This window comes from Scyliorhinus canicula, chromosome 13 (assembly GCF_902713615.1).
Source record: "Scyliorhinus canicula chromosome 13, sScyCan1.1, whole genome shotgun sequence".
Taxonomy (NCBI): Eukaryota; Metazoa; Chordata; class Chondrichthyes; order Carcharhiniformes; family Scyliorhinidae; genus Scyliorhinus; species Scyliorhinus canicula.
Genome location: NC_052158.1, coordinates 97679094 through 97691247, shown reverse-complemented (window position 1 = coordinate 97691247; position 12154 = coordinate 97679094). Strand labels below are relative to the sequence as shown.

Here is a 12154-nt window from a genome sequence, read left to right as displayed (position 1 = left end):
ACATTGTTTAATGTCTCTCTGTGTTTCTTTACAGAGTGTTCTGAATCTTTGGGATTCTCACCCTGGGGATTGTGGAAGCTCAATCATTGTGTTTGTTGAAAGCAGAGATTGATAGATTTCTAATTCACAGTAAGATAAAGGGTTATGGTGATAATGCATGCAAAAGGCAGCTACAATGGCCTCCTGATTGTATTGGACGGGCTGAATGGCCTACTCCTGTTCTCCTTGCTTGCTCGCTGCAATTTCCTGGAGGTGAATCTTCAATCTGAGGAGACTCCAGGACAATCCTATTTGTGCCACCCTCATTTGCAGCAGAGCCCAGCAATCACAGTGCAGAATCTGACCACTTTGACTGTCGAGCACTTTCGAGGGCTTATTAATTTGTAACGTGTAAACTATCACTTCAAAGGGAATGTGAATATTGTAGAAGGAAGAATTGTATGCAGTGCTTTTTGGAGGGAGGGCTTTAGCCAGCCGAGGTCAATTGTGTCATTACGTTTGGCACGGTGCCCATTCCAGACACGGGGATGGCGGTTCAGTTCATCATACATCATCCGATCACCGATGAATCTGTTCAACACGAGTATTTAAGTCGGTGAGGCTGGAATTCAGAGTCGTTGCAGTGCAGGAGGCCATTCCGCCCATTGATTCTACACCGACCCTTTGAACACTATTCCTGCAACGCCACCCCTAAGGGGCAATTTAACAAGACCAATCCAACTAACCTGCAGATTTTTGGTGAGGAGATAACTCCGGAATGGCCTGAACAAGAGGATGCGAGGGCCTTCCCACAACACCATTAACAAATTGATCATTCACGGCGACTTCGACTGCCTCTGTCTGAGGTCTCATCTGTCAAACTGACAGTGGAAATGTTTGAGAAAGGGGCGGCAAAGCCTGGCGTGAAGACCGATATCGACATTTCGCAGCCATAAACGCACATCACGCGGTGTTCACATCTGCGAGTGGAAACCTTGGCCGCCACTGAAGCTTGACACTGCTGTTGAGTTGGGGGGCGGGGGGGGGGGGGGGGGGGGGGGTGGATAGAGGATGAGGCCGGTGAGATTAGCTTCAGATGGTCAGTGTATTTAACATCTGCAGGTCTGATGGATGTGGAGCCCAATGTGTGCGACACAGCGCCATCTGGCCGCACTGGCAAACTCTGCTCACTATTCCAATGTGCCCTCAGCCATTCAATCCGGGAATAAAACATCCAATAAATTGACGCATTCCTATACATTTCTTTTGGAAAATATATTTCTTTAAAAAGAGAGGTGCTTTACACAAATGTGCTCATTGGAATTATCAAGTTTAAAGTAGAATATTCCCGCATTAACCTTTTTTTAAACAGCTATGTGGCGCACACAACGCGCATCTCACTTTCACAGCCCACAAACTACTTGCCACAGAAAAAGGGGGCAATTCAAAGATTCCTACTGGGCTATCAGCGGGGATTAAACAATATAAACTGCCTCAGCACGTTTCTTGCTGTCCCAGTGTAAAAACTCAAAAGTAAATGTGTTATCTGTGGAAACAGAAGCCCCCCCCCCTCCCAAACAGTGAAATGTAAAGAGCCGCTGGAGTCATTCAAACACTCCCCTGTACATTCCGTAACTGCAGAGCCACAAACTCGGCGCAGACAGCGTGGGAGGGGGAGAAGGAGGAGGTTTCAAACTGAAATAGCCGCACCTATCCCCAGCACTCCGGAATCATCCATCTCCCGCTCCCGCTGACAAGCTTGTTCGCTTTTTCTTTTGATAATATCATTTTCACTGCACAAAAAAACGCCTTTGGTAGCAGAGCGGAATATCCCCACAGACTCCGAAGCGCTGCCCCTAGTCAAACGGGGAGGGAAGTCACCGCGATCCTGAGTGAGACTTGCCGCCTCTTTTGTGCTGAACATGTTTTCCGGAATGTTGCCAGTGGCTCAGTGAGTCCCCCAAAAGGGGCGGATGACAATTCGTGCTTTTTTGTTGTTCTGTTGCTGTTGATTAAATGGTTTCGCTAATGGACACATTTAGCCTTTGAACCGAACGCAGGAGTCCCGCCTGAACTCTGCTGTCCATTCCACCTCAATATTTACAAACAAGGATGCACAGATGGCCTGCTCGCTCATTTCATTTCCAAAAAAAAGTCCAATTTTTTTTTTTAAAAAAGCTCTGAAATAGCAGTGCCTGATGTGTGAGCTGGAGTTCACTAATCTGCAGCATATATATTCCGGATTAAAGTGCAATAAATCAGTATTTGGGAGAGAAAAGGGAGGAGGGTAATACTTTGCAGAGACCCCGGGCTCAGTTTTGATTTCTGGAAGCCTCCAACGTCACGATTCCACGCGAACATTTAAAAAAAATACAGGCTTTCCCTCGCCCGCTGATCATTGTTTTCAATTGGTTCTTCACCTCCTTCCCCCTCTTTTAAGCACGGGGGTGGGGAGGGAAATCTGCATACTAATGTTCTGGAGCAGGGCAGCAGTGATTTGCAGATGGTTCTTTGCCAGTACTGGACTGGAATGGCTCCATTCTCCCAGTCAATGAGCTGCTCACAGAGCTGATGCCTCCCTGTGATTTGGCGCCTCACACTGAGAGCGGTGCCCCCCCCCCCCCCCCCACTCCGGCTGATTGCCACCCTTCACAGTAGCTTCGGGCCCAGAGAAGGTGCGATTCAGGAGGGGGAGTGCGTTTAATTTGGGGATACGGGACCGTTTCCCGGCTCAGGTTTCCCTTTAAGGGATAAGAGTTGTCCCGACCCCCGGAGGGTGCTTATTCACCAATCAGGAATGGAGCAACACAGAAAAGTATTTCAGTGCCTTTCCAGAACCAAGTGGAGTATGTGAAACCAACAAATAAACTCGATCCGGGAGGGCGACACCACCACCAGCGGCGCAAAGCCGCTTCATCTTCATTTGCATTGCTCCAGCATCACCCTTAACCTCCTCAAGTTGCATTTCCTGATGGGATGCGGCGCCTTGACTTGGCCAGGCGGGATGATTTGAGGGTCTCCTGTGAATTGCTGCTGACCGCTGGAGCCACGGCGTTCCCATTCTGAGACCCTCTCTCTGAGCCCCCTGTCTCTGAGACTCTCGCTGAGCCCCCCTCTCTGAGCCCCCCTCCCTCTCTCAGCCCCCTATCTGTGAGCCCTTCTCTCTCTGAGCCCCTCTCTCTGAGCCCCTCTCTCTCTGAGCCCCTCTCTCTCTCAGCCCCTCTCTCTGTGCCCCCTCTCTCTCTGACCCCCTCTCTCTGAACCCCTCTCTCTGAGCCCCTCTCTCTCTGAGCCCCTCTCTCTCTGAGCCCCTCTCTCTGTGCCCCCTCTCTCTCTGACCCCCTCTCTCTGAACCCCTCTCTCTGAGCCCCTCTCTCTGAGTCCCCTCCCACTCTCTGAGCCCCCCTCGCTCTCTCTAAGCCCCCCTTCCCAGAGCCCCCCCTCTCTGAGCTCCCCTCTCTCTGAGCCCCCTCTCTCTTTCTGAGTCCCTCTCTCTGAGCCCCTCTCTGAGCCCCCCTCTCTGAGCCCCTCTATCTGAGCCCCCCTCTCTCTGAGACACCCTCGCTCTCTGAGCCCCTCTCTCTGAGCCCCTCTCTCTGAGACACCCTCGCTCTGAGCCCCCCTCTCTGAGCCCCTCTCTCTGAGACACCCTCGCTCTGAGCCCCTCTCTCTGAGCCCCCCCTCTGACCCTCTCTCTGAGCACCTCTATCTGAGCCCCCCTCTCTGAGCCACTCTCTCTGAGCCCCTCTCCCTGAGACCCTCTCTCTGAGCCCCCCCCCTCTCTGAGACCCTCTCTCTGAGCCCCCTTCCTCTCTCTGAGCCCCCCTCTCTGAGCCCCTCCCTCTGAGACCCTCTCTCTGAGCCCCCTTCCTCTCTCTGAGCCCCCCTCTCTGAGCCCCTCCCTCTGAGACCCTCCCTCTGAGCCCCTCCCTCTGAGACCCTCTCTCTGAGCCACTCTCTCTGAGCCCCTCTCCCTGAGACCCTCTCTCTGAGCCCCCCCCCCTCTCTGAGACCCTCTCTCTGAGCCCCCTTCCTCTCTCTGAGCCCCCCTCCCTCTCTAAGCCCCCCTCCCTCTCTCTGAGCCCCTCCCTCTCTCTGAGCCCCCCTCCCTCTCCCTGAGCCCCCCTCCCTCTCTCTGAGCCCCCCTCTCTGAGACCCTCTCTCTGAGCCCCCTCTCTCTGAGCCCCCTCCCTCTCTCTGAGCCCCCTCCCTCTCCCTGAGCCCCCCTCTATCTGAGCCCCCCTCTCTCTGAGACCCTCTCTGAGCCCCCTCCCTCTCTCTGAGACCCCTCTCTGAGCCCCCCGCCCTCTCTCTCAGCCCCCTCTCTGAGCCCCCCTCCCACTCTCTGAGCCCCCTCCCTCTCTCTCAGCCCCCCTCCCTCTCAGCCCCCCTCTCTGAGCCCCCCTCTCTCTCTCTGAGCTCCCCTCCCTCTCTCTCAGCCCCCTCTCTGAGCCCCCCCTCTCTCTGAGCCCTCCTCCCTCTCTCTGAGCCCCATCCCTATCTCTGAGCCCCCTTCCTCTCTCTCAGCCCCCTCTCTGAGCCCCCCTCCCTCTCTCTGAACCCCCTCTCTCTCAGCCCCCCTCCCTCTCTCTGAGCCCCCCTCTCTCTGATCCCCCCTCCCTCTCTCTCAGCCCCCTCCCTCTCTCTCAGACCCCTCTCTGAGCCTCCCTCTCTCTCAGCCCCCCTCCCTCTCTCTCAGCCCCCTCTCTGAGCCCCCCTCCCTCTCTCTGAGCCCTCCTCCCTCTCTCTGAGCCCCCCTCCCTCTCTCTCAGCCCCCTCCCTCTCTCTCAGACCCCTCTCTGAGCCCCCCTCCCTCTCTCTGAGCCCCCTCCCTCTCTCTGAGCCCCCCTCCCTCTCTCTGAGCCCACCTCCCGCTCTCTCAGCCCCCTCTCTGAGACACTCTCTGAGCCCCCCTCCCTCCCTCTGAGCCCCCCTCCCTCTCTCTCAGCCCCCTCTCTGAGATCCTCTCTCTGAGACACTCTCTCTGAGCCCCCCTTTCTCTCAGCCCCCTCTCTGAGACCCTCTCTCTGAGCCACTCTCTCTGAGCCCCCCCCCCCCCTCCCTCTCTCTGAGCCCCCCCCCCCCCCCCCCTTCCCTCTCTCTCAGCCCCCCTCTCTCTCAGCCCCCTCTCTGAGCCCTGTCAGCATTTGGACAGAGACCGAGGTGAGGACGGATTAACAGGGCGGGGGGGAGGTGCTGGGGTGGGGATTACAAACTGCTGCTGGAGCCCAAATCAGCCTCAATCCCTGAACAACAGGGACACGTTTTAGCTCTTAAAGACCGAGCTGAGATAACTGGCTTTGATTTTTTTTTTCTTCTTTAAATTAAGAGCGAAAAGGACGTTGAATTGTCATCATCTTTTTCTCTGATAAAACGGTGAGTGCTGTTGGTGCAGGAAACCAAGCGAGGCGGCCACGCAGTGTGAAACCAAATAAATCACATTGCAGACAGCGGCGGGCGGCTGCTGGGGGCTGTGCCCTTTCCCCCAGTCTGCTGGGGTAAACCGGGGGGGGGGGGGGGTTACTGACAGGCTGGGGTTCGAGCCCCGGGGCAATGAATGAATGTTAAACACACAGTGAGCGAGAGGAGCTGGGCGCCTGGGTCTGAACTCCAGCCTGATTGTGCTGTGACTGCTCCAGTCCAACACAAAGCCACCCCTCAGCCGGTCAACAGGAGGCTAGCACCGGGCAGCTGCTGACTGTTTCTCACCGTCAACTCCTCCGGGCGGGAAGAGAAGGGAGCAAGCCGGTCAGACCGCCCCCCCCCCCCCCCCCCCACAGTCAGTGGGAAGTGAATGCGCGACCCCGGTGTGTGGCAGGTTCTGTTCCCCCACCCACCCCCCACACTCACCCCCACCCCCTACACTCACCCCCACTCACACTCACTCTCACACTCCTCCAGGCTCCTTCCAGTCACCCGCGAGTCCTCAAAAGCTCATCCCGTGACGTAAAAAGGGAAGAAAAAAATCAAGAGCCTGGATCGTTGTTGTGTTGTTGGGGGGGGGGGGGGGGTTTGTTGAAGAGCTTTTCCGATGCAATCGAGCATCCCAAATGTGCTGGTGCACTGGCTGGAAGCAGCTGCCTCGAATGGTCCTTCCTGCTTGGGCTGAGGGAGAGGCTAGACTTCTCACAGCTATCATTGAGAAAGCAGAGAGACTGGGGAAGAGAGAGAGTGAGAGAGAGAGAGAGAGGGAGCAGCGAAGAGAGAGAGAGAGAGACCAGGAGAGGGAGAGAGCGAGCGAGCTGCATTCTAAAGATTCACTTACATTCCTATCACGTCGGCATTTTCCTCAGACTCTTCTACAGCGGGAGTGAAGGCTGCTCGAGCAAACCTTCAACACTTTTCACTTCTTGCACTAAAATCAGCGCCCGGCGGGTGAGTACAATGTTGCATTCGAGACTTTCTGCACGGTTTAATTGTGTTAAAAGATGCCCTTGACTGGGTGGTAAACTGGTGTATCGGGGAGGTTTCTCGAAGGCGTTGCTCTAATGGAATAATGTTATGATTGTATCTGGCTCTTTAGACAGTAACAGATTGTTAAAATGCCTTGATTGAAACCCCGGTTTCCCTCCCTTCTCCGCTCTCCCGCACTTGACCAGCTATCTCCCCATCTATCATCAGAGGAATTGCTATTTCTGAACTTCCCTTTCTATTATCCTGATTTCCCGGTCCTTGCAATTAACCTTTTGAGTTTATTTATTGAGCTGTCATTGCTCCACAGCGCAGCTCAAGGGATTTTTCCTCCCCGTGTGTATGTGTCTGTTTGAAGCCCACAACTTGTCCAACTGGACGTCGTCTTGAGTCAGACAAAGACGATTTTTTTTAAAGAAAAAAGGACATCTATTCTGATTCCCGTTCTCCGTCCGCCTTGATCTTCAGGGATCGCAATAAGCGAATTGGTGATTAAATTGGAGACACATGCAATGCCATCTTTATGCGCAAAGCCGGCTTTTCTCCCATTCTGTGCAATAAAGCGGGCCAGCACAGCCAGGCACCGCTCCAAGCACCGACATATACCCTCCTTCCCAAGCTGGATCCCCGATTGACGGCCCTTCTTCAATGTGTCTGCACATCCCCACACCAGGATTATCCCATTTTTTTGCTTCCAAGACATTCGGCCGTGTGTTCCCTTTCAATTTCTCCACACTTTGGATGGGGTTTGGGGAATGTTTATACCATACAATTCACAAACCTCCGAAATTGATAGACCCCCTCTCTCCCCGCCGCCCCCCCCCCCCATTCTCGCGGCCGCCCCGCCTCAAAGTCACTTGAGTTTTCGCAGAACGATCCCCCCGCTTTGTGTCTGTCACACTCTGCTCCCAGAGCTTCTCAATGCAAGGAGGCAATAAGGACGGACAGCACACAGACCCGTGTGTTGGCGGAAAAAAACATCCCCAATTCTCTGTACGGTCTCTTAATTGGACACCGAGAAAAGATTCAGACGCATTTTCTCTCAATAGGAAACAGTCATCCGCCAGTTTCTTTTTTTGAAAATGAAATTTAAAAAAAGAGTGGAACACGAATCAATCCTTAAAGTCACGGGCACTGCAGGAATGCCATTAGCATCATTTGCGCCGTCGATGTTGTCAAATGTCTTTCACATTCCCAGGGATTTGTGTGGTCTTTGTGTTGTAGATATTGGATGAGGTGTAGATTGTAGAACATTCTTCCACATGTAGGATACTGTGCTTTGTGTAAATGGGGAGACACAGGGGTTAACATGTATGTTCGGGGGGTATCTATATGCATTGACAAGGATGAATCCAATTGGTTAGGGCATCATTAGGGAATTCTAAAATCTAATGCCATTTTCTACGTGTCTTCTATGTACAGTCATTGCATCTTCGGGGAGGTCCCGCTCGGCAACCGTAAGAGCCGCTATACCTCCAGCTGAACAGAAAAAAACATATAAGGATGTTCTGGATAACCATTGTAAGCACAATAGCTCTCGGATGGAGCACGTCGATCCCGCTGATGGAGGACTCGAACGAGTTAGACGAGCCTTGCATGGAGCCATGTTACTGTGAGGAGAAGGAGAGCTTTTTGCAAATACATTGTGAAAGCAAAGGTTTTACAAACATCAGTCAGATTACCGAGTCATGGGGAAGACCGTTTAAACTTCACCTGCAAAGGAACTCGATGAGGAAACTCTACACGAACGGGTTTCTATTTTTAACCAACGCAGTTTCCATTAACCTTGGAAACAACGCATTGCAGGACATCCAGGCGGGCGCGTTTAATGGTATGAAACTTCTGAAACGTTTGTATTTGCACGAGAACAAGCTGGAGGTTTTTCGAAATGACACCTTCTTGGGCTTGGAGAGCTTGGAGTACCTGCAGGCCGACTACAATGTGCTGAAGAGGATTGACGGCGGTGCATTTAGAAACCTCCATAAACTGAAAGTGTTGATTATCAATGACAATCTCATCCCCCTCCTCCCACTCAATCTCTTCAGGGCGGTTTCCTTAACCCACATCGATCTGCGTGGCAATCGGTTGAAGTCACTGCCTTACGTCGGGACGCTGCAATACATTGGCAGGCGCCTCATGGAGATTCAACTCCAGGAGAACCCATGGAACTGTACCTGTGACATTATGCCATTGAAGTCTTGGTTAGAAAGCATACCGTACACGGTTCTTGTCGGGGAAATTACTTGTGAGACACCGTTCCACCTCCATGGCAAGGACTTGAGGGAGATCAGGAGAAGTGCATTGTGTCCACTCCATTCCAGCGTGGAAGTGGAAGTGAGTTTGGGTATCCCACAGCTTGCTTCCAGTAACGACAATACGTGGCCTACCAAACCTTCCTCCATGTCTCTATCCGTGACATATACGGCCTCTTCTGTCGAGTATAAGACATCAGGTAAATTACCAAAAGCAACCAAGACTCCGAACACTTTAAAAGCACAGCCAACAATGCGCAGCATCCAGCCGATAGTTGCAGGCTACCAGACCAGGCCGCCCATACCAATCATTTGCCCGACTGAATGCTCGTGTAGCCTACATATCAATGACTTGGGGTTGACAGTACAGTGCAAGAATAAAGCGATTCAAAACATGTCTGAGCTAATACCCAGGCCATTGAACGCTAAGAAGTTATATTTAACTGAGAACCTAATTCAGAAAATCTACAGGTCGGATTTCTGGAATTTCTCCAGTTTGGATCTATTGCACTTGGGGAGCAACAGTGTGTCATACATTCAGGATGGTGCTTTTATGAATCTTCCACATTTAAAAACCTTGTATCTGAACAATAACGAAATCGAGCGTCTTACCCCGGGCATGTTCAGGGGCTTGCAAAGTTTGGAATACCTCTATTTTGAGTATAACATCATAAGGGAAATCCAACCAGCGTCGTTCAGCCTGATGCCTAACCTGCAACTGCTGTTTCTCAACAATAATCTCCTCCGAACTCTCCCAAGCGACGCATTCACGGGCACCTCCCTGGGGAGGCTAAGCTTGAGGAACAACTACTTTCTGTACCTGCCTGTGAGCGGGGTGCTGGAGAATTTGGAGTCCATTGTGCAGATTGATCTGAACCAGAATCCCTGGGACTGCTCCTGCGACCTGATTGCTCTCAAGCAGTGGGTGGAGAGGACCAGCACCGTCAAGCTGGTGGGCAACGTGCTGTGCCAGACCCCGGAGTTCCTGCGGGGGGTGGATTTGAAGCTGGTGGACTACGAGGTGCTGTGCCCCGAGCTGAAGCACGCGGCCGCCTCTCCGCCTCTCCCCGGGGCCCCCCGGGGAGGCAACGCCAACGTGATCTCCACAACCGCGGGGTTTGGTTTCTCCTCGCGAGGTGGCGCCATCCCCCTTCCGTGCTGATCCTCAGCCTGCTGGTCATCTTCATCTCGGCGGTCTTCATCGCCGCCGGCCTCTTCGCTTTCGTGCTGAGGAGGCGGAAGAAATCGCCCTTCCGCAGGCGGCAGGACGTCGACCTGACCGGCATGCAAATGCAGTGCCGGATCTTCGAGGACCGGGCGGCCAGCTCACCCGAGAAGGCCGCCAGCCACGTCTACGACTACATCCCCCACCCGGTCACGCAAATGTGCAACAACCCCATCTACAAGCCACGCGAGGGGGAGATGGAGGAGGAGTTCTCAGAGACTCAGGAAACTAACACCAATTACAAAACCCTGGAGAAAGACAAAGAGTGGAAAACGTCCCTGTCCAGCAGCAACCTTAACACCATAGTCACCATCAATCAGACTAGCGATTTTGTAAATTTTCCCGAAAACGGGGTGATTTACCCCAGCGTGTTGGACAGAGAAAGGCCGGCTCACACTGTTGGCTTTGTGGACTGCCTATACGGCACCGTGCCCAAGTTAAAAGAGCTGCATGTCCACCCCCCTGGCATGCAATACCCTGACTTACAGCAAGATGCCAGGTTTAAAGAAACCATTCTGTTTGGCTCATCTGGACGGGGCTACCCTGACCAAAGCCAAAGTGAATACCTCGAGTTAAGAGCCAAACTGCAAACTAAGCCAGACTACCTCGAAGTACTAGAGAAGACGTCGTACCGATTTTAAACACCCACATCGAACAGAAAAGAACCCCAAACACAAGCATGTTTAGAAGGTAAAGGGAAATTAATCGCCGTCCCCTCAATTAGGTTGCTTTGGAGGAAAGGCCATATTCAAATCACACTCAATGAAGTGCCTTTGCAGACTTTAGCCAGCAATGATATCAATCATATTTTTTTATGGAAACGAGAACTGACAGCGCCATCTACAATCGTGTGGTAGAGGCCTGGTTATCGATGGTCATATAAATAACCCTATTCATTACTGGCAGCGACTTTATTCACTTTATTTGGCGGGAAATGATGGCTCTCTCATGCTCTCTTCTCTCTCTTTCTGTCACCTGAACGAACGCCGAGGGCATCATACTGTGTGAAATGTTGACTGCAGTCTTGCTGCATGTGTAAAACTGCCGGGGTGTAACCCGCTCAAATGACAAGAAGTAAACTTGGTAATTAAAGTGACTGCAACGCTTTATCGTTCAGTGTTATTTAATTTTTATATATATTATATATAAATATATATTATATTCAAGAGGGGAGTATAAAAAAACTCTACGACGCATCTAAGGATTTCAATTTGTGAATAGGACGCCAAGATTTTATTATAAACAATGCACTTTCTTAAAAAAAAAGCTCGTCAATGTTGATGCTTACACCACTAACAGCTTTGTAAGAAGCACTTTTAATGTTTTCTCTCTCTCTCAAACACACACACAAAGATTTCAAAGTGTGCATATTTATTCTGTAATTTCTGTGAACAATCATTGTAAAGGTAATAATGTTAACTCAATGTAGTGACTGCGTCTGGTGAAGCTTTCCTAATAAAAGGTGTGAAAACGATGCAGTGACAATGTAGAGATTGTATGTTAGCAGAATGTCAGCGGGTAAAGGGAATAGAGGAAGCTTCGGAAGCAGTTACATGTTCATTTGCAAAAAAAAAGCCCAGTTCCAGAATTAAATCCAATTTAACATGTTGTCTTAACAATGCAATCTACTCTCTCTGAAATTGCATCTGCACTTTCTCAGGCTTCAAGCACAGCGAGCAAATAAAGTCTTGCAAAGACGATAGGAAGTAAACCCGGCGGTTCTTTTATTCGACTACCTTTTGGAGACACTACCTTTCAAAAGTGTTCCGTTTTTCTTGTTGAAGCAATGCATTCGGTTTGCAGCAAGCACACCCTGTCGAGGCGGGGGCAACAACACTGTGCCATCCTCAGATTATGGATACAATCGCAGGAAGGCCGGGGAAGCAACGAAAACTGGATCTCAATGTAAATAAAACTGTCCTTGATAAATTGTAAGCAATGCTTCTTTCAATAAATAATTCCATTGAGCAAACTGATGACATCTTCAAATTGAAGGTTATTATTGTGCATAATTCGCAGCCGAAGCAGGAGGATATGGGGTCGGTACAATGGTAGCTAGGGTTCCCAGCAGGACCTGTTGGCCACGGATTAAAAAGTATTTGTCACTTGGCCCAACTGGATGGTCACCAGCTCGTGCAGGCAATTCCCAAAAGGGGGGTGGGGGTGTGGAGTTGTGAAAAACGTGTTGCAACATTGCGGGTGGGGAGGGGGGGGGGGGTGAACAATCGATTGAACAGTGCCGCGGGTTAGCCGGTTAGTATCTATTGGAAAAGTGTACCTGCCTCTG

The 12154-nt window shown here is 51.5% G+C and overlaps 1 protein-coding gene across 1 annotated transcript; it reads left to right on the top strand.

Moving 5' to 3' along the window:
* The first annotated feature begins 5907 nt into the window (after positions 1–5907).
* On the top strand, positions 5908–11843 carry slitrk3a (SLIT and NTRK-like family, member 3a). The gene is given in 3 exon segments (XM_038816507.1): positions 5908–6354; positions 7813–9790; positions 9793–11843. Coding segments are annotated over 2 exon segments (2613 nt in total). The 5' UTR covers positions 5908–6354; positions 7813–7893; the 3' UTR covers positions 10509–11843.
* The last annotated feature ends 311 nt before the right edge of the window (positions 11844–12154 follow it).